The sequence below is a fragment of the Miscanthus floridulus genome, chromosome 1 (genome assembly GCF_019320115.1).
Source record: "Miscanthus floridulus cultivar M001 chromosome 1, ASM1932011v1, whole genome shotgun sequence".
NCBI lineage: Eukaryota > Viridiplantae > Streptophyta > Magnoliopsida > Poales > Poaceae > Miscanthus > Miscanthus floridulus.
The window spans coordinates 180,427,180-180,453,173 of NC_089580.1; the positions used below are offsets into that span (position 1 = coordinate 180,427,180).

The window sequence follows — 25,994 nt, forward strand, 5'->3', positions numbered from 1 at the left end:
CACAGGCTTGATTCTAGTCAACAAAAAAACTCTCAAAATCGTTTAAGTTACCTACTTGTGTGTCGATTAGAGGTCGTTTTGGCCCCGTTTGCGTGCTCTTAAATCCGGCTTGATCCGCTTCTTTTTTCATTCGTAACAGTATTTTCCTCTTATAAATTCCTCCAGATTCATCCGGATTCCTCCAAATTCCTCCAAAATTCCTCCAAGCGAACAGGGCAATGCAATTTCAGCTTTTTTAATTCAAAAAATCAATAAATACCCATTAAGGTTTCTAAACCATGAAAATATCTCTAAGTGTCGGCGTTTCGTAAACCGACTAGTGAATTTATACGTGTGTCGCGCTGCTCTAGAAAGACAACACTCAAAGGCACAAGGAAATTATACTGGTTCAAGCCGGAGCCCTACGTCCAGTCTCAGAAATGGTTCGAGTTCGTGTTCCTCGATTCAAGTGCTATGAAGTCTTACAATTGGTGTGTAAACTAAGGGAAAGAGGTAGAAGGAGTGAGGTGAACAAATGCTCGAATGAAGTCTTTGAGAGTTCGTCCCCCTGGAAGGGAGGCCTGGCCGCCCTTATATAGAGTTCAGGGGCAGGTTACATATATAGAGAGGGGTTCTCCCGACTGAGTAGTGGTGAGCCTGAGGGAGGGAGAAAGAAGTAAGCTTGGCCTGCAAGCAAGCCTGTCTTGTCCTGGCGTCATCACTTGTTTAGGTATGGTCATCGTCGTGGTCGCCGTGGTCTTGCTCCCATGTCGTGGCGTGGCGTGGCATGATGCTACAGTGCCGGTCGTGCTAGCACTGTTGGCACGGTGGTGGTTCACCAACTGTCTTATGCGACGTGGTCTTGCCGTGGCCTTCGTCGTCTTCTCCTGTTCTCCTGGTAGCATCGTGGCGACAGGGCGGGAGCACGTAGCCGCTCTCGAGTTGTCGGTCGCCTTTGCTGGTCGTGATGCCGGTGACCTTGACCTTGGATTGCAAGGTCGCGGTCCCTGGTAGCCTGGCCTGTCTTAAAAGTCAAGGGCAGGGTCGTGCGCCCATCACATAGCGGGTGGGACCGTATGCCCATCTTGTCGGGCTGGATTTGGACGGTGCGGTGTCATACCAGTCGTCACCTCCTGGTGGTATTGTCTTGTCCGCACAGGGGCGTGTAGAGATGGCGTCTGCCCCGAGATGGTTGTCCTTTCAGTCCTGGCGGAATGAGTGGAGCATGCCTATCTGAAAGGACCTAGGATGCCGCCTAGAGGGGGGTGAATAGGCGTTTCTGAAAATTAACACCTTTATATGCGGAAACAATTAGAAAGGGAAGTTTCCAAAATGGAAACTCCAAATTAAGAGTACTACCACCCCTCACAAGTTAGCCACAAAGTAAACAAGGTATAAAGAATATATCTAGAAGCTACAACCCTGCAACACCAAGTTAGAGCAGAGAATAAATATTTTCAGTGCAGGCAGGAAATACCGGACGTGTCCGGTATGAATACCGGACGTGTCCGGTATACACGATTTCTGAGATCGGCTCCGAACTTGCTCCTTTCGATTTCTATCTTCAAACCAAACTGCAGGCACTTGATGGAGATGACAAAATACACAGAGAACCTGCAGAATAGCTAGAGCAACACAAATATCAAATGAAATGCGAATTGAGACACGATATTTGTTTTACCGAAGTTCGGACTCGTTCGAGTCCTACTCTCCGTTGAGGGGGCTGCGGGCGACCCAGCGAAGGTCAGCCCTAGAGGGTACCACGAAGGTCACTCTAGCCGGAGTCTTTTCCAACTCCTTTTCCTCCTTCCACTAATTTGATTCCGAGGCGGCGGAATCGACCGTTACAAACTTTCTGAAGCAACCACAATCTCTAGGTTGCTCTCCGGCGACGCCTAGCCGTCTAGGACCGAAGAGTCCAAGAGTAACAAATGCGAATCACGAGATTGACAATATGCACAAGTGCTCAAGTGGTGGCTTGCTCTCTTTTTCAAATTCTCTCTTAACCCACAAATTGATTTTGTAATTTGGATCACACACTCACTAAGAGAGGGTTTAGGAGAGTTGGCAAGGCTCAAAAACGTGTGTCTATCTCAGCAGAATCAGCAGCCTCCAAAGGTGGAGGCTTGGGGGTATTTATAGCCCCTTTGAAAAACTAGCCGTTTTATAGCCGTTGCAATACCGGACACGTCCGGTATGACTCATACTGCGCCAACGGTAACTAAGTTACAGTGAAGTTGTGAGGCGTCGGAACTCCCGAAGAACGCCGGGACTTCCGACCATCGGAACTCCTGACCCAAGTCGGAACCCCCGACCCTCAGTAATTTTGAAAAACATGTAACTGAGTTAAAGTTAGTGAGGTGTCGGAACTCCCGACATATGTCGGAACTCCCGACCGTCACGGCTTTTGAAAACTAGCCGTTGGCTTCTGGTCATCCATACCGGACACGTCCGGTATGCATACCGGACATGTCCGGTATGACCAGGACAGTGAACCCTCCAAGTCGGTCGAAGTGCGCCACGTCGGAACTCCCGACCCATGCCGGGACTCCCGACCGTCGGAACTCCCGACCTACGTCGGAACTCCCGACGAACCAACCTGAGAACAACAGGTTTGCAGCTGCTGGACAAATACCGGACACGTCCGGTATGAATACCGGACACGTCCGGTATTGCCAGACCAGCAAGAAAATCAATCAGCACTTTTGTCGCTCAAATACTCAAAACTCACATGGGTTGGCTTGAGCACTTATGAAACATTATCTATCAACATGATGCATCCCTCTTAATAGTACGGCATACCTATTAAACTCAAGATAAACGGAAATATGAATTTGTACCACTTGAGTTGTTCTTTTTGAATTGATGCCGTCCTTTCCAATCTTCATCAAGTAGGGGTGCTAACATGTTGATGTTGATCTTTTCACTTGAGCATAGCCATCTTGAGCATGTGACTTGATTCCATTCATCAAGTTTGAATAATCCCAAAGGTATCAAGTCACTTCCATCAAAATACTTCATTATAGATTTGATCCTTCACATCAATATGACCATCTAAGCTTGATTAGTACCTCAACTAAATGCAAGTACTTTCTTCTTCACCCTAGCTAGGTTCTTCGGCCGCCAAGCCGTCGCTTGCCCTTCACCCTTGCTTAGTACCTCGAAGCCTTTCCTTGCTATCTTCACCATCTCAAGCCATCAAGTCACATCTTGTGTTGAATCATCAATTCATATGTATTGTTATCTTTTTCATTTTAATTTAGCAAGCTTCAAATATGAGACCATTCCATATGCAATCCCTCATGTCTCATTAACTAATAATCACAAGCTTGCTTTCACATAGTACATGGAAATCCCACAATAAATAAGCCTTCACATGAATTCCATTTGCATTGTTGTCTTGTGCTTGAACTAGATTGTTTATACAACAACACATCATTTTGGCTTTCATTAAGTGCCTGTGAGATAACCTATTACCTGCCACACTTAGCAAACGGGTTAGTCCTTTAATCACGTTGTCATTCAATCATCCAAAACCCACTAAAGGGCTAGATGCACTTTCAATCTCCCCCTTTTTGGTGATTGATGACAACTTGATTAAAGCTTACAAAATGATATAAACATTTAAGCTTTTGGGTTCAATGATTTATGAGAGGCTCCCCCTTAATATGTGCTTATGATTAGAATTCACAAAATGACCTCAAATGTCAATTGCACATATTAAAACAAATAGGAGACTCCCCCTAAATCATTGCATTCGTGGGGTGCATGTGTGTGTGACAAAGTGAAACCGTGATGCATATGACAAGATATATCACACAAGAATAAATATAAAAGCATCACATCAAATATTTTCATTCTAGCATGCATAGTCCTTATGAAAATAAATATGACATATGTAATTCACACATAGCACTCATTACGAATTTTCTCAAGTCCAGAAACCACTGATATATATAGATAAAGATCATGTCTCAAGAGATACATAGATAAAGCATAAGTAAGTCTCATCTCTCACATGATACAATCTATCTCAAATCCAAGATACATCAATGAAGCTCAAAAACAAACTACAGCCTGCAGTACATATCTTCAGGTACAAAGATAAGCAAATGAAACTATCCTGAAGCATTAATCAGTCTCTCTCCCCCTTTGTCATCTATCACCACAAAGGTCCAACAATGACATACTAAGGACAAAGGGGCTACAAGCTGTCACGGAAAGCTGGGATCACTCATCATCATCATCATCATCTCGACCAGCATCCTCATCATCTGAGCGTGCAACACCGGCTGGACGAGAACCACCCGCACCAGACGCGTCATAGCCACCAGACCCATAGAAGCCACCACCACCTGTCAGGTCACTCCACCAATCTGTAGCATAGTCGTCTGCAGTGCTGGGACGTGGCTGAGAGTGAGTAGGCACACGAGCCTAAAGTGGTAGAGTGTCAGGGTGCTCAGGTGCCTGCTGCTGCTGCTGTCGCTGTATGAACTCAACATACTCTATATCATATCTAGCCTGCTGCTGCTCCTCAGTCTCAGGCTCACTAGCTGCCTCATCTGATAGAGGAGACCTAGGAGGATCAAGCTCAAGATTAGAAGCAATAATCTTCAGGGCCTTGTGAATCTTATCATACTCAAATGTGTGCCCTGTCACCTGCTCAATCATATGCATGATATAAGGAGCAAAACCACAGCCCTTGAGGGGCCTCTCTCCAACACTCCTGATCTCGGACCAAATAAAGTCAAACACGCTGAAGGGCTGAGCATCAGGTGCCATCCTGTGGAGTAGGTTCCTGGAGTAATCAGCAATGGTGCCCTTGTCTCCACCCTTGCAGTCAATAGTCTTCCTGAACATCCTGTCCAGGTACCTGTAGGTAGGGTGAAGACCTAGAACCTTCCCCACAGCTCCTCTCTGACCACCAGGAGGATACATATATGCGAGCTGCTCAGGAGGTAACACTTGCTCGGTGTGGATCCTGTCCCTCTGGAGATCATCCTCAGAGAAGCCAAGCTGGGCGGCAAATACATCATAGTCAACACTATACCACTGGCCCTCAAGCATCCAGTGCATACGTCGCTCATCCTCCTCAACAAATAGAGTAGCATAGAACTGAGCTACTACCTCTGTGTTCCAGTCATGCTGGAACTCCATGATCTCATAGACCCCAGTGCGCTGGCAAATGGCAATGGCATGATCAACTGAGGCCTTCTGCAACTCTGTAACGTACTGCCAGTCAATCCACTGAGACCTGGCAATCACAGGGTTCCTGGTGAGAATCACACTGGAGTAGAAGTTCAGGTGAAAGGCTGTCTAGAAGCGGTGATCGTACTGAACCTTAGGTAAGCCCCTCGGATCAACCCTTCGCTCATCTCTAGCTCTCCTGGTCATACCCTTTCCTCTGTAATCAACTCTAGGAACATAGGAGGGCACATTGGGCAGATGTGTCTCAAGAAGACCATAATGCATCCCCTGACCAGGCTGGTGCTGAACTGGAGGAACTGACTCCTCCTCCTCAATCTCCTGCTCCTCATCTGAGCTGTCACCATCTGATCCTCTATCAGTGCTCTTCCTCTTTCTTTCATCTCTAGACTCCACTCTGAACTCATCAGTATCTATGTCAGAAGAAGAGCTCCCGGACCCCTCTGCATACTGAGCTGCTGCACTAGTGGCAGCCTTGGTGGACCTCCTACTGGTCGGCTGAAATCCAAGATGCATATCCTGTCTCGCCTTCTTGTACTTCTCAAGTGCTGGATCATGCCTGTGCTTGGACCTCGGCTCCTGTCGTCCACTCATGGCAGCTGTCCTGTATCCAAAGATTTCCAAAGAATTTTAGATACATGCCCATAGCTTGTAATTAGACATAGATTCTTTCATCCAAGGTTTTACAATCACCTCGACACACCATTGTCACAAGGTTTGCAAAACGTAGATACAAAAGAAACTAAGCCTAACAAACCATTCTAGATAGGATTGAGTCAGAGATCAGCAGGCAGTCTGCTCTGCTGGGCCATACCGGACACGTCCGGTAGCATACCGGACACGTCCGGTATGGGCGACCAGCAACCCTAACCGGGGTTTCTCGATTCAAACCACCACGGATCAATTCCAAATTTTGGGCATTGCTTCTATATCACTAATGCAGCATATTTACCGAAGGAATTTCCAAATCATGCATTAACCATGTAGATCGGACGAGGTCCGTGATTTAGGGTACCTTGAGAGGAGAGAAGAGAGAGCAATGTGAAATCCAAATCCACGGGCCTTCAATCCTTGATCCAAGCCTTCTCCAATGCAATCTCCCTCTCTCTCTTTTCCTTGGTGAAATCCTTGGTCGCCTTAGGGGAGAAGAAGGGCGTTGGCTGGTTGGTTTGGAGGAGGCAAGTCTGTTTGGGCCGAAGCGGTACGCTCTGTTTTTATAGTCCCGCTCATACCGGACACGTCCGGTAGCATACCGGACACGTCCGGTATACGCGGGCTGGCCAAATAATTCTAAAATGTGTTCTCACTCTTCCAAACCCTTTCTCTGTTGTTGCTCAGTCCAAAAAGGTGTATGATCTTATCCAAACCGAGTACTATCACTTTTCTTATCGAATGCCATCAATTTATTTTCTCTTTTCCAAATAAATGGCATAATCAATAATTTGCTTGCTTGAGAGAGATAAAGTGAGACAAAGTAGATTGTGGACTTAAGAAAGCCATGTCATGTGTGATTAGCCAATCAAATAATCAAGGAGAGCTATAATCATCACATGGCAAGGCTAGGTCACAAAGACCAAGATTCAAATAGTTTTTCAAATTCACACCACCTACACATGCTAGTTGTGGGTTTTGAAAAACATCTCTCCTATGTCACACAAATGCACATTCTAACATGTAAAGGGCCTTAGATGCACTTACAATACATGTATGTAAAAACATACCTTTGCCTTGAGCCCACAAGAATACCACTAAGAAGACACATGGCATGATAATCTTTATGTTGACCTTGATTGCCAAGTAATCATGCTTGATACAAATTCAATTTTTCATCCAAAGGACTACAAAGAGTGCTAGATAAATTTGTTAGTCCACAATGGTGCAAAATAGAAATTTAGCTCCCCCTAAATAAGTGCTTCAAGTATTTTGAATGACTTTCAACGAGCACTTTTATTCTGATAAGAAATTGAGAGCCAATTTTCATTTTGACCATGAACCAAATAAGATTGCCATATTTAAAAGTGAGCTTAAGAGATGCTCACAATCCACTTAGATTTGATAAAACACAAGCTTCTGAGTATGTTAGGGATATATGAAAAATGTATGGATCGAATACTCAGTTGCAACACAATTAGTGTTCTGGTCCATGCAATACCGGACATGTCCGGTAGTATACCGGACACGTCCGGAATACACAGAACAGAAACATTGACTTTCTGTCCCTGGCCATACCGGACACGTCCGGAAGTAATACCGGACACGTCCGATAGGTTCAGGACAGAACCAATTAAATCACTGCATGTAATTTTTTTGTTTAGCTTTATTATTTATTGTATACTAGCATCTCAACAGATAAATTACTCTACTAGAGAACGATCAAAAGCATCATATGGCAAACATGATAAATCTCAAGTGAAATTAATTAGCCACTTTCATTATTTCACAAATGTACCTATTTGTGAACTATAGAACACGAAACAAACAAAGTGGCTATCCTACAAGGTTTAGGTACTTGTTACCAATGGTGAGGATGAAATCTATGATATGTTCATTGAATTATCTTCGGGTCAACCATATAAGAGATTATGATGAGAATTGGTTGATAGATTGAGTGAATATTGTCAATTTGCTTGCTCAACCACCCCGAAACCTTCATCCCATTACCAAGTACCTACATCATTAACCTAAGCACACTTTGGTACCCAACTCTTGTTGGGTCCTTTTGAGTTAGTCAATAAGTGCTTAGGCACCCAAATGGCTTTAGCATTAGTTTGTGGTGAACACATCACCTTACTAGTGCTAACTCCATTTATGGTCTTCCTAAGCATATCATTATAAACAAATGTGTTTGGCTTAGGAGTTTTACCATTTGGGCATTCATAGCTTAGATGCCCCTTTCTTCTACAAGCATAGCATATGCGGCCTTTGTGTGCTCTATGCTTGATTTGCTTGTATGGACATCTATCAACCTTGTGGCCCATCTCATTGCACCCATAGCATCTTCTAGTTGCAACTTGGGCTTCCTTTCTTGCTTCTTTGTACATTGGGCATTTCTTGGTAGAAGCCTTTTCATTGGCGGCTTCAACTTTGTCGGCCCAACTCTTGTGTGGACACATAGCCCACTCATGTCCATACAATCCACAACCATAGCACATCCTTTTTCCATGTTTCTTGCTCTTGGTTGTGTTGGCCTTGCTTGAGATGTGATTCTTTTGTTGAGCTTTGGAGGAAGCAAGGTTTGAACCCTTCTCAAGCTTCTTCACCATGTTATCACGGTTATCTTGAGAAGGTTGTGCTTTCTCCTTGCCCTTCAACCGAATCACATTTTTCTTTAATCTTTGCACTTCTTCTTTGAGCTCTATGTTTTCTATAAGATTTAGCTCAATCGAAGATTGGCTTGCTTGAGGGGCACATTCATTAGTACAAGAAATATTTAATTGAGATGGTGTACTAGTGAGCGGATGTATGAGAGGTTGAGAGAATTTTACCGATGTAATCACAACCTCATGAGCCACCTCAAGCATGATGCTTGATTCTACTACTTCCTCATGAGAGCACTTTAGATGAACATAATTTGCTTGTAGCTCATTATACTTGCTTGATAGTTCATCTAGCCTTGCCTTGAGCTCAAAGTTTTCCTTCTCTAGTTGTGAAACACTAGAAGAGGAGTTAGTAACTAAAGCATGCTCAATTGATAATTTTTCATACCTCTCATTTATTGCCTTTAGCTCTTGCAATTTGGAGATGAGAAACTTTTCTTGATTTTGAAGCGATTGCTCTTGCTTCTCAATCTCTTCTTCAAGCTCATCATTCTTTTCAACTATCTTCATGATGATGAACTTGTCTTTATGGTTGAGATGATCAAGGTTGTAGTTGTCTTCAATTTCAACATCACTCTTATCTTGATCATCTACTTGTGCTTTCTCCTTTTCTTGATCTTTTTTGTTATTCTTCTTCTTGCTTTTCTTGGCCATGAGACACAACTGATGAGTATCATGAGATACTGAGGTTGACTCATCACTTGGTCGCCATCGGGCTTGAGCATCGCTGCAAACAGCTGCCTGCTGGTCTGCTGCCTCGGCCATACCGGACACGTCCGGTAGGAATACCGGACACGTCCGGTATGTGCAGGCAGACAGCACGTCATGTGCTGCTTGCACTTCTTGCTCTGGCTCGGTGCTCGTGAGGTCTTGTGAGGCTTCTTTGCTGCATGAAGACACAATGGACATACTTTCCATTGACTCGACCTCAAGTGCATCATCGCATTTGGATTCTCCATATAACTCAACGAGTTTGGTCCAAATGAGATGAGCACTCTCCGGAGGTGGTTGTCCATTGAATATTGCCTCATCTTGAACCTCTGCACTCAATGTACTCAAAATGATATTAATAGCTTGAGCATTGAGTTGCACACATATCTCTTCCTCTTTTGATAAATTCTTATAGTTGCTCCAATCAACTATAGGAAGAGGTATGCTTGCAAACACAATATGCTCAACAATAGGACTAATATGTCTAAAAGCATTGAGTACATAAATAGACCAAGGTAGAAAGTTTGAACCATCATTTTGGAGAAGCACCGGCTCCGACTTGATAGGCGTCGACATCCTTTTCTCACGGCGGTGAAGCTTTAGGTGAGAACCTCGCTCTGATACCAATTGAAAGGACCTAGGATGCCGCCTAGAGGGGGGTGAATAGGCGTTTCTGAAAATTAACACCTTTATATGCGGAAACAATTAGAAAGGGAAGTTTCCAAAATGGAAACTCCAAATTAAGAGTACTACCACCCCTCACAAGTTAGCCACAAAGTAAACAAGGTATAAAGAATATATCTAGAAGCTACAACCCTGCAACACCAAGTTAGAGCAGAGAATAAATATTTTTAGTGCAGGCAGGAAATACCGGACGTGTCCGGTATGAATACCGGACGTGTCCGGTATACACGATTTCTGAGATCGGCTCCAAACTTGCTCCTTTCGATTTCTATCTTCAAACCAAACTGCATGCACTTGATGGAGATGACAAAATACACAGAGAACCTGCAGAATAGCTAGAGCAACACAAATATCAAATGAAATGCGAATTGAGACACGATATTTGTTTTACCGAAGTTCGGACTCGTTCGAGTCCTACTCTCCGTTGAGGGGGCTGCGGGCGACCCAGCGAAGGTCAGCCCTAGAGGGTACCACGAAGGTCACTCTAGCCGGAGTCTTTTCCAACTCCTTTTCCTCCTTCCACTAATTTGATTCCGAGGCGGCGGAATCGACCGTTACAAACTTTCCGAAGCAACCACAATCTCTAGGTTGCTCTCCGGCGACGCCTAGCCGTCTAGGACCGAAGAGTCCAAGAGTAACAAATGCGAATCACGAGATTGACAATATGCACAAGTGCTCAAGTGGTGGCTTGCTCTCTTTTTCAAATTCTCTCTTAACCCACAAATTGATTTTGTAATTTGGATCACACACTCACTAAGAGAGGGTTTAGGAGAGTTGGCAAGGCTCAAAAATGTGTGTCTATCTCAGCAGAATCAGCAGCCTCCAAAAGTGGAGGCTTGGGGGTATTTATAGCCCCTTTGAAAAACTAGCCGTTTTATAGCCGTTGCAATACCGGACACGTCCGGTATGCATACCGGACACGTCCGGTATGACTCATACTGCGCCAACGGTAACTAAGTTACAGTGAAGTTGTGAGGCGTCGGAACTCCCGAAGAACGCCGGGACTTCCGACCATCGGAACTCCTGACCCAAGTCGGAACCCCCGACCCTCAGTAATTTTGAAAAACATGTAACTGAGTTAAAGTTAGTGAGGTGTCGGAACTCCCGACATATGTCGGAACTCCCGACCGTCACGGCTTTTGAAAACTAGCCGTTGGCTTCTGGTCATCCATACCGGACACGTCCGGTATGCATACCGGACATGTCCGGTATGACCAGGACAGTGAACCCTCCAAGTCGGTCGAAGTGCGCCACGTCGGAACTCCCGACCCATGCCGGGACTCCCGACCGTCGGAACTCCCGACCTACGTCGGAACTCCCGATGAACCAACCCGAGAACAACAGGTTTGCAGCTGCTGGACAAATACCGGACACGTCTGGTATGAATACCGGACACGTCCGGTATTGCCAGACCAGCAAGAAAATCAATCAGCACTTTTGTCGCTCAAATACTCAAAACTCACATGGGTTGGCTTGAGCACTTATGAAACATTATCTATCAACATGATGCATCCCTCTTAATAGTACGGCATACCTATTAAACTCAAGATAAACGGAAATATGAATTTGTACCACTTGAGTTGTTCTTTTTGAATTGATGCCGTCCTTTCCAATCTTCATCAAGTAGGGGTGCTAACATGTTGATGTTGATCTTTTCACTTGAGCATAGCCATCTTGAGCATGTGACTTGATTCCATTCATCAAGTTTGAATAATCCCAAAGGTATCAAGTCACTTCCATCAAAATACTTCATTATAGATTTGATCATTCACATCAATATGACCATCTAAGCTTGATTAGTACCTCAACTAAATGCAAGTACTTTCTTCTTCACCCTAGCTAGGTTCTTCGGCCGCCAAGCCGTCGCTTGCCCTTCACCCTTGCTTAGTACCTCGAAGCCTTTCCTTGCTATCTTCACCATCTCAAGCCATCAAGTCACATCTTGTGTTGAATCATCAATTCATATGTATTGTTATCTTTTTCATTTTAATTTAGCAAGCTTCAAATATGAGACCATTCCATATGCAATCCCTCATGTCTCATTAACTAATAATCACAAGCTTGCTTTCACATAGTACATGGAAATCCCACAATAAATAAGCCTTCACATGAATTCCATTTGCATTGTTGTCTTGTGCTTGAACTAGATTGTTTATACAACAACACATCATTTTGGCTTTCATTAAGTGCCTGTGAGATAACCTATTACCTGTCCACACTTAGCAAACGGGTTAGTCCTTTAATCACGTTGTCATTCAATCATCCAAAACCCACTAAAGGGCTAGATGCACTTTCACTATCTTTGTCAAGGCAGGCATACTTACCGCGACCGATCTCTCCTTGTCCCTCCCCGGGGGTCGAGACGAGGGAGAGATCGAGTGCGGCTGCATAGCGTGCAATGGAAGGAGAAGGGAGAGGTTGTGGTGTACCACTTGTCTCGGTGTGTGGCCCAGGACTTGTGTGGCTTAAATGGGCCACGGGTGCTGGGCTTCTGCTGGTTTGGACCGTCTGAGCAGCTAACTAATTGGTGTCTCAAGATATCTAGGGTATCTTGGCCCCGACACTAAGTTTCTACAACTTTTGATAAAAATCCTAAAGATATATTGGTACATGAACAATCCAAATATAATATTTAGAGGTTGTGAAAGCATGTCAAGAAGCTTCCAAGAATTATATTTAACTCTAGGACAATGGAAAAAATATCTAGAACAACTTAAAATTTTCTCAAACCATTCTAAGCAATGTCTAAACACATTTTGAAAAACTTTGAACAATATAAACATTACATGACAGCATAAAATGTGTGCTGCAATCTTGATGGTTCATCTTATATTTTTGACGTGTAGTTTTTTTAAAATGAATTTAGACATTAGTAAGAATGTTTTGGGAATTTTCTAGATTTTATGGATATTTTTTCATTTTTTCCTAGAACTAAATCTATCTTTTGGAAATTTATAGAGGTATTTTCTTGAGCTCTAAATACTTTAACGGGATTTGTTGTGTCTTAATATATCTCTAGGATGTTTCTCAAAATTTTCATAGTCTTAGAGATATTTTTGTGGTTTAAATTCGTGTTTGGTATTTAATGGATTCTTTCAACTATAAAAAATGACGAACCACCTTAAAAACAATTTCTAGTCCATGCAGAAAGGTAATTTAAATAGTTTATAGAGTTGAGGGGTAACGCGTCTAGTTTTAAAGTTTGGTTGAAAGTGTTGTGAGGAAAATGGATCATTGACCCATTTAGTTTGGATTTCGGTGTTTGATGATCAACATGACCAAGTTGGACTAATGTATTTGCAAGTGTTTAGTTTTTAGTTCAATAGTGTGCAAAAGTGGCTTGGACTTAGGCGATGTGGTGTTCCGTATGATAGAAAACATGTTGAAGACAGAAAATCAAGCACAAGTCCAAGACACAAGATGGAACCAAGCTGGACACAAAGATTGCGAAGGAACAAGAGAGAAGGAGGTTCAGCAGGGCATAGGACCCTAAGCGTCAGACTGTCTGACTTAACCAGGTGCAAGCATCGGACGACATGCCCGCATTGTTCACTTATAACAGCCAACACAAATAGTGTCAGACCCAGTGAACAGTCCAAGCGTCGGATGGGCAACACAAAGGTTCTCGAGAGGCTCTTGTGCATCAGACCCAGTCCGAGGGGTGGTCGTTGGACCGTCCGATGGGTGGCCCACAAGTCAACCGCACCAGCGCGGCAACAATCGGCTCAACGGTCGATTTTAGAGTACAACAATGGTCCGACGGTTCAGCTAGTCTGGTCTGACGGTGCGTAGAAATGCACAACCAAGGGACCAATGGCTAGTTTGGACTTGGGGCATATAAATACCACCATGGCTGGCCAAATGAGGTGTGTGGGAGTTCAAGGAATAATATGTATGAGCCAAGGTTCATCTCAAGGAGCTTTAGACACCAAAGTGCTTAAAAAATCACTCGATGATTAGCGTAGGTGCTTTTACGAAGTGCTTAGGTTAATTAGACTACTGCTTATGTGCTTGCTCTAGGCTTAGGCTTAGTGTTTAGCGAGGTTTGCATACCTTAGAAGAAGAAGGTGCTTGCGCACACCATTGTTGTACTCAGTGGGGCTTGTAGTCTTGTGAGACCACACTGTAGGGTCGAGATGGCGGACTAGAGGGAGGAATAGTCCTTTCTAAAAATAATTGCACCGACTAACCAAAATAAATACGAAATTAAAACTATCGGTCTAGCCAAGACTACACCCCTCTATCTAAGTTTACAAGCACCTTAAAAAGATTATAATCAAGTAACTAAGGTGTCGGGCTTAGCTAGAGATCACCTAATCAATTCTAGAGCAAGGTCACACAAACCTATGCACTAGTACTTCACACAACCGGAGAGCTCCTACACAACTAGTGATGCAAAAGCACAAAGCCACCTAAGCTCACTAACAATGCTCAATAACAAGGCTACACAAGCCAAATTATAGAGCGCAAAATACTTAGCTATATAAACTAAGCAATGTGACTAATAATGTTACTAAAACCAAATTAGCCACGCAAGGGAGCTACTTCTATGCTGCACAAGCAAGAAGGTAACTAGCAAGCTCCTAAAGCTAAACTAGTCACAAGAGCAACTACACAAGCACAATGTATGAAATGAAAATACATGCTTGTGTTGCGCGGAATGCAAACCACCGAGAAGATGATGAAGACAATGTTGACATGGTGATTTTCTCCCGAGGGTCACTTGGTTGCCACCAAGCTATGTCCTCGTTGTGTAGACCGCTCATATGGTGGCTCGACGGCTAGTTGGCATCACCCGCCAAGCCCACACGTCGGGCATCGCAAGAACCTACCCCGAAGTGAGGGTAGCTAAATGACACGCTCAACTAGAGTTGCTTTTCGTGATCCCCACAGGGTGAGCACAATCCCCCTCATAAATCCTCCTTCGGAGCACCACACAATCTTCTCGCGTGCTTCAACAGAGTCGCAAGCCACCAAGCCGTTTAGGAGGTGGCAACCTCTAAGAGTAACAAGCACCATCGACTTACAACTTGATCACCTAGTGCCACTTGATGCAACCACACGATGCAACACACTAGAATCATACTCACTCGCAATCGGATCACACTCTTGCAAGCACAAGTGAGTTAGAGGGCATCCAAGCACACCTACACAAACCACCAAGGTTCAAGGGTGCTCAGCAACTAGCCCAAGGCTGAGCTCCACCTCTATTTATAACTTCCAAGCCAAATAGAACCGTTGGAGCAAAGCTGCTGGTTTATGCGAGGGCACCGGTCACGGCGGTGCCCCTCCCAACGATCAAATTCCAACGGCTACTTCACTTAGTCGTTAAGGTCCTAGTCACCGAACAGCTAGGGGTGGTGCACCGCCATGGGGTGGTGGTGACCACCCGGGCCATCTCCCCAAGATCCCCAGCCTCTAGAATTTTAGGGCGGTGCACCGCCCTAGGCATGGCTGTGACCGGTCCTGAGTTCCCCACTCTCTGTCAAAAAGCGGTGGTGCCACGACGGTGCACCGGACAACCCATGGCGGTGCCACCGCCCTAACCATGGCGGTGCCCCCAAGGCAGCACCCCAAGCCCGGTTTCGCCTGCTTTCTTCACCTTTCGACTTCTCCTTTGCAAATATGTCAACACCACCAAGTGTTCACCAACTTGTGCATGTGTGTTAGCTTTTTACAAACATTTCCCAAAGGGTTAGTCGCTCTTCTTGCCACACCACTCAATCCTAACACGATGCAAAGTTAGATCGCTCAAGTGGCATTAGATGACCGATATGCAAACAAGTTTGCCCCTCTCGATAGTACGACCATCTATCCTAAACCCAGTCATAAACTTCTTTACTCACCTATGACCGATGAAATGAAATGCCCTATAGGTTATACCTTTGCCTTGCGCATTCCATTCCATCTCATCCAATGTTGATGCAACACATGCACCAATCATATCACAAATGATATGACTCACTTTATATCATCACATGACCTTGTTGGTTCATCGATCTTGACCTCACTTGTTTTTCACCGTTGCCTTCATCCATCAGCGCCAAGTCTTGCTCAAGCTTCACCGCCATGTGGTCCATCGCTCCAAAGCCTCGAACTTGCCCTTCACACTTGCAACCGGTCCATCAAGCCAAGTCTTGTCTTGATCTTCTCCACCTTGGTCACATGACTCAATGTCATGTCTCATATGCAATGAGCTCCTTCATCACATATGTGAGCCTTGCAACAAATCCATGCCATCTTCACCGTCATGGCATGAGTTGCTCACACAAGTGTACATGTGGACTAATCACTTGTGTATCTCATATTTAAATACATTAGTCCACCTAGGTTGTCACACAATTACCAAAAACAAACTAGAGACCTTTCACACACCAACCGCGTTTGTGGTGCATCGTCACAGTGTGCTGGAGAGAACAAGGTCCATGGCGTTTCAACCGAAAGCTTGATAGTGAAGACGGCAGGAAGCATTCAAGAAAGGATTGTTGGAAGGCACATAGAGACCTACTTGCATGCGGGGAAGGCCCAGAGTATCCATGAAGTTACCCGACTGGGTGCTTGGCCCTAACGAGGGCTTCCTTGTGAGGGGTCCAACGAGGACTTGGGGGAGCTTACACACTTCTCAATATCTCAGTAAAAATAACGGAGTCATCGACGGAAGTTTGTATCTCTGCCTCACTTAAGCTTTCGTATTTACATTGCTACCTTAGTTGTGTGCTTTATCTTTCCTGGTTTAATTGATAGGATTGGAACCTAGTTTGCATGACTCATTTGCGGTAGAGATGACAACACACCTGGCAAAACTGTACTTGCACATTTAGATAGTTTACTTAATTACATATGTTTTGCTAAGGTTGAAAAATAGAGGCCGTAGTTTAGAAATAGAGTTTTAAGTTGCCTAATTCACACCCCTCTTAGACGTCACGGTCCCTTCAATTGGTATTAGATCCGGTCGACTCATTCTTGGACCTTTGGCTTCACCGTCGGTGAGCCAACGCCGTTTAGAGAAGGAATGATGGATACATTTAGGCTTCCATACTTTGACGGCACTAATTTCCTCTATTATAATGCTAGAATGGCTTGCTACCTTGATGCGGTAGATTTGAGTGTTAGAAGAGTCACTCGTGACGGGGTGAAACCCCTGAAGAATCCTAAGAAATCAACCGCGAGTGATGAAAAAAAATTCATCTTAATGCTAGAGCTAAAAAATACTTATTTAAATCTTTAAGCATGGAAATTTTTAACCAAGTGTTCACCTTAAAAAGTGTTAATGAAATTTGGTTAAATTGCATGAGCTCCACGACGGAACAAGGCCCGTTCGGCTTACCTTAAATCCGGCTTGTTCGGCTTCTTTTTTCAGCGGGAACAGTGTTTTTTTCTCATAACATTTCAGCAAGAACAGTACTTTTCAGCCAATTTCAGCAAGCCAAAACAGTGTTTTTGTCCATAAACCAAAACATTGCTGTTGTGGCTGACTTGTGAGCCACTCCACGACGGAACCAGCAATGTCTCTTCCATTCAATTAAAGTCTTGACTTGATAGCAGTGTTCATATTTTTTAAATTTATTTTAGAATTTAACAATATTATTAGTAATAAACGATATGTCCATTGACTATAAGATATCTTTAACGACTCCTTTAATCTCAGATCTACCTATTCATTCTATCAGAGATACTCATATGGTCATAAGCGTCTGTATCTGTATCGACATAATCATCTATCGTCCCTACGATCAGTTCAACATGGCATCTCTCACGGTCACGGTGATAAAACGAGGCGGAGCACTAGCTGTCTAGCTACATACTTTGTTCGGCCAATTTGAAAGGTCTGCCTGAACAAATAACTTTTGTAAATTGAGCTGGCCTGATCAATCAAATTGGCAGTTTCTTTTTGTCTCACGTATACTCAGCTGGCCGGCTAACTGTTACTTACAGTGGTCCAAACAAAACAAAGCAACAAGACATAACTACACGAGAGAATCTATTGTGATAAGGCCATTCTTAATGTCAGTTTCATAGATATTAAATAATCTGACATGACATAACATAGTATAAACGAGGAGAGATGATAAAAGTTATATGAAAATGAAACTTTTTTACGCAAGACATAAAACTCCCATTAAGCAGGACTGACATAACACTGCCATTCTTTATCGATAGCTCCCCCCAGAGGTTCGCCAGACGAGAACGTTGAAAAGGTAACGTATTTTGCTGCGTGTCCGTGTACGTATTCGAATTAAAGACTCACAAGGTTGCTAGGATAGTGACGATCCCGGTAAGATATGAACGGTGGCTAGACGGCAATGTTTGAATAAAATGCTTTGAGAAATGGAGAAAATAAGGTTGTATGTTTACACATAAAAGTGGAGAAAACTGGAAAGACTATTTTGATGCTGTAGCGTTTATATAAATTCATTAAAGTTTGAGAAGTTTGATTTAAGATAAAACTAAAACGATCTATATTTTGTAAAGGATGGTCACTTGAATTGAAATATAAAAATAATGACTACTCCCTCGTCCGAAAATACAAATACTTCTATGAGCAAATTAAGCTGCAAGAGGAAAAGTCCACTATGCAATTCGTTATAAAAGCTAAACAAGCTCATGATTGGCTTAAGTAAGGCAATTACTATGGCATTCTAAAATAGAATAACTGTGGAGCGTCCATTTAATTAGATGGGGATGTGTATAATCACCTATTTTCTTCTATAAGTAATAGATAAAATATTTTCATAGGGTAAATAGGGAAAATATTTTAAATTTTGAAATACACAGGATAAATAGGGAAAACATTTTAAATTTTGAAATACGCAGAATAAATAGGGAAAATATTTTCCTGTTAGATCTAAGTTTACTGCATCATGATTATTTGCCAATCTTTAATAACGACTTGACTTAGATCCCAACATGATTTGTTGTGACTTTTTTTGAACGCGATATAAATGAACACCAAATTCTTATTTCACTACCAGAAAATATAATTTTTTTGGCGGCCCATAATTTCCTTGAGTGACGAAACCTAGCCGCCAAGGAATAATCCCTGACGGTTCCATTCGGTCTCCAAAAAAATATACAATTTTCCTTGAATGTTATTGTTAATTGCCAAGGAAACCAACCAATTTCCTTGAGTGCTACTGTAAACCACCAAGGAACATCACTATTTTAAAATTAATATTTAATGATTTTTTCAAATGACATCAGATGGGGGAATGATCTAAAACAAAGTTATAGTACTCTAAGAGATCTAAAACCTTCTAGTACAAACTTTTTTCATTTGAATTCGTTTAGGGTACCGATATTGTCGGGTTGATAAACCCGGGGTCCCTCATGGACCGGCTTCCCAACAAAGGCTCGGCCCAGCAGACAACGTTGCGAACGACGCGCAACTCCTAGGCCGGCCCAAAATACCTTAATGACAGACCAGAGGGGCAATCCAATCTCTGACCGGAAGATCTAGCCGAGGAGGAATGGCGCCCGCTTCCGACTCCGGACCACCTCTCCGACCGAAAGGCCTCACTAAAGGGGAACAACGCTCGCTTCCAACTCCAGCCCGCCTCTGGACGGCCTCTCCGACCGGAAGGCCTGGCCAAACACCACTTCCAACTCCGACCCGCGTCTCCAACCGGGGATGCACCGAACCCCTGCTTACAGCTCCTATCCGACTGGCGTAATCAGAGCCGACTAGGACCAACCGACCGGGGACGCCCGCTCGGTAAGGATTAGGAAGGGGACGGAGAAAGTAAGGCAGGGCACTCAAGTCAACCGCGATACCGAGGACCGTACCTTGTACATATGCAGGACAGTACCAACAGGGCATGTCAGAAGGGTACCCTACAACCTTCCTAGCATGTCAGAACCCAAACAGTGTTGTGGGCGCCGACATTTGCCCTATAGTGTTGTGGGCGCCATCAACTCCCATACCTGACAAGCACGATAAAGCTCACCCCACATGCATCTGGGCATCCACAGTGTTGTGAGCGCCGGCATTTACCATACCAGACGAGCATGGTAAAACCACTTGCATACCTCTGGGCATCAATAGTGTAGCAGGCACCGACGTCTGCCATACCAGAAGAAGACGACGCAACCTCCCACATACATCTGACATTAACAGTGTTATGGGCGCCTACAATCATCTTGTACTCGACGACATAGACAACAAAGACTTAGCATACGAACACCCTCTCTCTCTCTCTCTTGTAAGGCCATCCCCTTCGTCTATAAAAGGGGATGCGCTCTCCCACAACAAGGGGATCCATCTGTTCACTTAGATCGATTCAGTACACAACAACAGAACCACTAGGTTCAAACCTCGAGCACACGCTCGAACACTTAGCACATACATAGCGGAGCTCCCGTCACTCTCAGCCGTTCAGACCAGAGTCCGATCGGACCTCTTGTACCCCCATCTTTCTCCTTCTCGTTTGTAACCCCACTGCAAACTTCGAGCACCTGGGCTCAGGAATAAAGTCACCGACCGACTCAAACTGGACGTAGGGCACGTTGCCTGAACCAGTATAAACCCTATGTCATTGAGTGCTAGGCCCCAGCCGATCACAACGTATGGCAAAACTACAAATATTTACGTGGTCACTTTCTGCACCGACAGATATGCATTACAACATTCACTAAAGTGAATTGAAAAGGAATGTATCAGCCAGTTAGTTATAGGAGGATTCAAAGTTGTAGTGGTAAGGAAGTAACATGCAAGACTTGAGGGTGTGAGTTTCATTCCCAGTGCGTGTGGGATTTCTTTGAAGTTTTTATTAACTTTTTTTGCTTGGTGGTTGTAACATACGGAATATTTCCTTGGTGGTTTGAGGCCCTCAAGAAATTAGATATACTTGGCTCTCTAATTTTCTTGATGCTTCGTAACTTTTGCCATCGTACAATTTATCTTGGTTGCTGAACCGCCAAGAAATTCATCCTTGAGGGTGGATCACCAACCAAAATGAAATTTCCTCTCGCTCTATACTTGGCGACCGCCTCTCAAGAAACATTTTCTTGGCTGTTTTCATATTTTATTTGGCGGGTTTTGAATTTCAGTTGTTTGGGTAGTGAAGGAAAGGAGAAAGGTGCCTCCCAAAGCCCACTCCCATTGAGATGACTAGAATAGCTTCCATGAAATTAATCAACAAAAATATTTCTATACGGAAACCTAGATAGAAAGATATGTGGTACTCCATGTAGATAATAACAGAACTAGAGAGAGAAGATAATGGATTGATTGAAAATATATATTTTCTAAAAATAATCTATTAGGAATATAATTTCCACATGTACTGTTTATATGACATGATAAGTATAGGAACTATGTTCTATACATCCTTTCATAGTCGGGACTTTTCTAACTCAATTGTATTAACATTTTGTTTTGACGTGATTACACCTGGAGCATTAAAGTATAATTCAAAGCCGGCTGTGAACAATGAGAACGCTATGGAGCATTAAAATAGAATTCAAAGCCAGCTGTGCCTCAAAAGCTAGCAACAAGAGATACTTGGAGGCGCTTGACGTAGTGACATACAATATTATTATGGAGTAGTAATATATGGACTAGCTCTTCCCGGCCGGTCCTCTTAAGGGCTCGTTCGGCTGGGTGAAATTCAACCAGGAATCCTTCCAGCTAATCAAAACTAGTATAAATTAGTAAAGCATTCCCCATAGAAATGGATCTAGGGGTTAGTTCCCTGCCAATCGTACAGGCCCTAAGTCTTCGCACTCTCTTCTATACTTATATATATATGCTCTGAGCAAACAGCAAAGAGAGCATACAAGCAAAAGCAACCAACGCTCTACTATTCTGTATCTACCAACGATCAAGGCAAATAATTCAACTTCCATTCGCCACACACACACACACACACATACACACATACAGTATCTAGTATTCTGCATCCTACGAGCTTAATTAATTAATTAGCTTCTCCGATCGATCGATGGCCTGCACTAGCATCCCTGCAGCATGACAAGGCCAGCGACGACAAGGCGTGCCTGTACGCCCAGGAGCTCCTGGGCGGCTTCGTCGTGCCCATGACACTCAAGGCGGTCATCGAGCTCGGCCTCATCGACGACCTCCTCGCCGCCGACGGGCGCTCTGTGACCCCGGAGGAGCTGGCGGCGCGGTGGCCGCGGCCAGCCGAGACGGCCGCCTCGGTGGACCAGCATGATGCGGCTCCTAGCGTCGCACAGCGTCGTCAGGTGCACGACGGAGGTGGGGCCGGATGGGAAGGCCCGCCGAAGCTATGCCGCGGCGCCGGTGTGCAAGTGGCTCGCAACTCGGAACGCCGGACAGGGCTCGTGGGCTCCTATGGGTCTGAAGAACCTAAACAAGCTAAGGTGTTCATGGAAGCCTGGTATATATATATTATATATATATACGTGCACGTACAGCATTAATTATTCCTACGTAAACTGTATGTAAAAAGAACAATGAATGATGATGAATCACAGGTACTACATGAAGGACGCCGTGGCGGAGGGAGCGACACCGGCCGAGAAAGCCTACGGCATGCAGCTGTTCGAGCACCTGGCGTCGGACGAGTCGTCCAACACGCTCTTCAACCAGGCAATGGCCGGCCACTCGGAGATGATAATCAATAAGCTGCTCGAGGACTACCGCGGCTTCGAAGGCGTCGACGTGCTCGTTGACGTCGGCGGCGGCACCGGCTGCACGCTGCGCATGGTCACCGCCCAGTATAAGCACCTGAGAAGCGTCAACTACGACCTCCCCCACGTCAGTGATATTTTTATATTTTGGTCCTTTTGAAAACAGTTTTTTACAAAAAGACCCTAGCCAAAACGTTTGCTGAAAATAGACAATTTTTAGGCGTCTTAGGACATGACGCCAAGGTATGAGGGTCGGCGTCGACTGACACGACGCCGAGGTCTTGCCACGTCATGGACGACCCCGGTCGACGGCGACACGGTGGCGCATGGGGCCCAGTACGTCGGCATCGGGTCATTCAACGCCGCAGGGCCAACCTCAGCGTGTAGTCACACCACGCCGAGCTCAACCTCAGCGTGTAGTCACACCACGCCGAGCTAGCTGTACAATGAGATTCAAAACGCAATTCTACCCCAAAAACGTGACTGAACATAAATCTTTGTCCTTTCGTATCTCTTGATCTGTTTAGTTCTGGCATAAAATGTAGTAACAAGAGTTGTAGATCTATATGAGTACTACAACTTTTCTTAAAGGCTCAAAGTCTTATTTGGTCTGGTTGGAGAGATACAAGGCTCCAAAGTGGGGTACATGAAAACTGAAATCCTGAATTCAGTCATCCAGACTTAGCTAAATTTTGAGCTCCCCAAAACAGTCATGGATTCCAACTTTAGGGCTCGTTTTGACTTTCTTACAAGCTTATCTAGCTCTTGGTCCAAAAACAAAGTTTGTTCTACTCCACTCAAACTTCAACTTTTATTTAAGGTGAAACTCCATAAAAGCACTGTAAGCAATTGGTCAACACCGGTCAAAATAGCATCACTGGTAAAGCTCAATTTAGAGTTTTTGACCGATTGAGGCATTTTCTTGACCTTTGCTCAACATGAATCCTTCATGACTTTTGTTGTAGAGTTCATCTAGAGTCATTTGGGCAAGGTTGCAAGGTTTGGTTGATGACACATGTTCTCATTCACTTAATAAGATCCATTCCAACAAGGATATAACTTATCATTTCAGGTGACTTTTTTATTCCAAACTTCATGAAACTTTTCCAGTGACTCTAAATTTCAGGTGACTTAATAAGACCATTCCAACAAGGATATGACACATGTTCTCTCATGGGTTTAGTTTTAGCAAATGTCGAGCGGAGGTTGCTCGAGTGGAAAGGGTTTCGGCGGAGGGAGAGGAAAGGGGGTGAGGAAGGGACCTCTGATTGTGTGGAGGGTTCTCTGGGTCCTGATTCTTTTGAAGAACCAATAGATGAATTTCCTTTGGAGAGGAAGAGTGACTTCACCCGTGAGAGACCTTTTAGATCATACGACAAGCGCATTGAAGATTGGCCAAAATGCCGCCACGGTTTGGATTGTGTTGTGCAGATGTACGACGACTGTGACGGTGGAGGCCGTCGTTTCTTCAGATGCCCGTGAGGATTTGTATTTCCTTTGAACTCTCTCCTTTTTTAGATTTGCATTTGGTTTGTAGTAGTACTTATTGGTAGATGGGTTTTCAGGATTCAAGCTGTCCAGATAACTATGGCTTCACTAGATGGGTCGACCCTGCTCCTATCTATCCCCATCAACAGTACATCACATATCTACAGGGATGCATCTTTGACCTAGAGTATGGCCCTGGAAGTGGTAACAGGGACACGTCGGACTGATGACAACAGCAATGATGCAGAGGAGGTACTATGCAATAATCCGAACTACCAGTGCCCGTACCATAAGAAGCATGGGCCTCCTTCTCCACCGCCACCACCGCCGTCAACTGGAGGATACTATGGGGAAGGCGCAACTCAGTTCAATATGTGGGAGCATTATTAGGACCAACCTTTGTTAGTCAATCCGAATGTGGAATGCTTGTATGAGTTGTTCTTTTCAATCTCCTAAGGCATGCTAGGTTTAGTTTGCAACATGCCATTGTTAGTTTTCATATGAGTGTGTAATCGTAGTACCTTTGTAACGTCTGTATCACTTGTTTCTTTCAATCCCCTAAGGCATGCTAGGTTTAGTTTGCGACATGCCATTGTTAGTTTTGATGTGAGTGTAATCGCTTGTGCATTCGCTATTTCATAAATTGCAGTTTACCTATCTCTAAGTTTCATGTACTATGGTTGATTTCCAAACTGAAAAAAAGATTTGACTCTCTCTAAAAATAGGGGATTGAAATCGAACCAATCTTCAGGTTTTCCCTGCAGGAACAAACATAAATATAGCATGTCTACTCTTATTAGTATAACTCGTGTTAGTAGAAGAGGAATCGTTGAGAAAGATTTTTCATTTGAATCATGCAAATAGGATTTTAACCTATACCAAAGGTTTAGTTTAATACTTTATTCTTTCTTTTTTATGATTTATAGGCTCGGCGTCAAGTCGGAACGACGCCGAGATAGAAGACCATGGCAGTTGATTCGGCCCACGCCAACCCTAGGGTTTGGATTCCCACAGCCCACGCCAGGTTTGGGCCGAACCTCGGCGCTGAGTCGACCCACGCCGAGATTAACGGCTCGACGTCAAATTACGGAACGCCGAGCTTGGGCACCTCGTCGCTTCGAGGCAAAGGATTCCAGTATGTACCAGGGGTCGGCGTCAATTGACTAAACAGCCGAGGTGCCCACCCTCGGCGTGTGTTCAATTGACGCCGATAGCCTGGGTTCACCAAAACAATGAACTGAGCCTATAATACACAGAATACATGAGCATACAGAATTTCACATAACAAATGAACCACACCGACATACACATTCATTCAACATCCATACATACATAAGGTCCAACACATTCAACATCCTTACATAGTCCATACATATGCTTCATCAATCATCCAACATAGTCCAAACATAGTACAAGGTCCATACATAGTGCATTACATAAGGTCCAATGCATACATAGTCCATGCACAAAAGAAGCATATGAAGTCTTTGGATCTTTTAGCTCGCTCCTTGTCTAATGCTCCATCATTTTCTCCTTGTCTCTTTTTTTCCTACTAGTAGTGCATTTTCACAACTTTTAGCGGATATTGAGCTAAGTTAGAAACCATTAATGAGAGTACCTTCACATAGCTATTTGGTGATTGCTAAAATCTGAGCCAAGTATCATGATTACCATATGAAAAGTCACTGGAAAAGTTTCATGAAGTTTGGAATCAAAAAGTCACCTGAAATGATAAGTTATATCCTTGTTGGAATGGTCTTATTAAGTGATTGAGAACATGTGTCATCAACCAAACCTTGCAACCTTGTCCAAATGACTCTAGATGAACTCTACAACAAAAGTCATGAAGGATTCATGTTGAGCAAAGGTCAAGAAAATGTCTCAATCGGTCAAAAACTCTAAATTGAGCTTTACCGTGATGCTATTTTGACCGGTGTTGACCAATTGCTTACAGTGCTTTTATGGAGTTGCACCTTAAATAAAAGTTGAAGTTTGAGTGGA

At 44.0% G+C, this 25,994-nt stretch overlaps 1 protein-coding gene across 1 annotated transcript in view; it reads left to right on the forward strand.

The window, feature by feature from the left end:
• The window catches only part of LOC136467761 (naringenin 7-O-methyltransferase-like), a 35,043-nt gene that overhangs the window by 7,842 nt on the left and 1,207 nt on the right, over positions 1–25,994 (forward strand). The window contains 4 exon segments of the mRNA XM_066466544.1: positions 21,820–22,061; positions 22,063–22,227; positions 22,230–22,252; positions 22,350–22,625. Of these exon segments, the coding sequence (XP_066322641.1) occupies positions 21,820–22,061; positions 22,063–22,227; positions 22,230–22,252; positions 22,350–22,625 (706 nt within the window).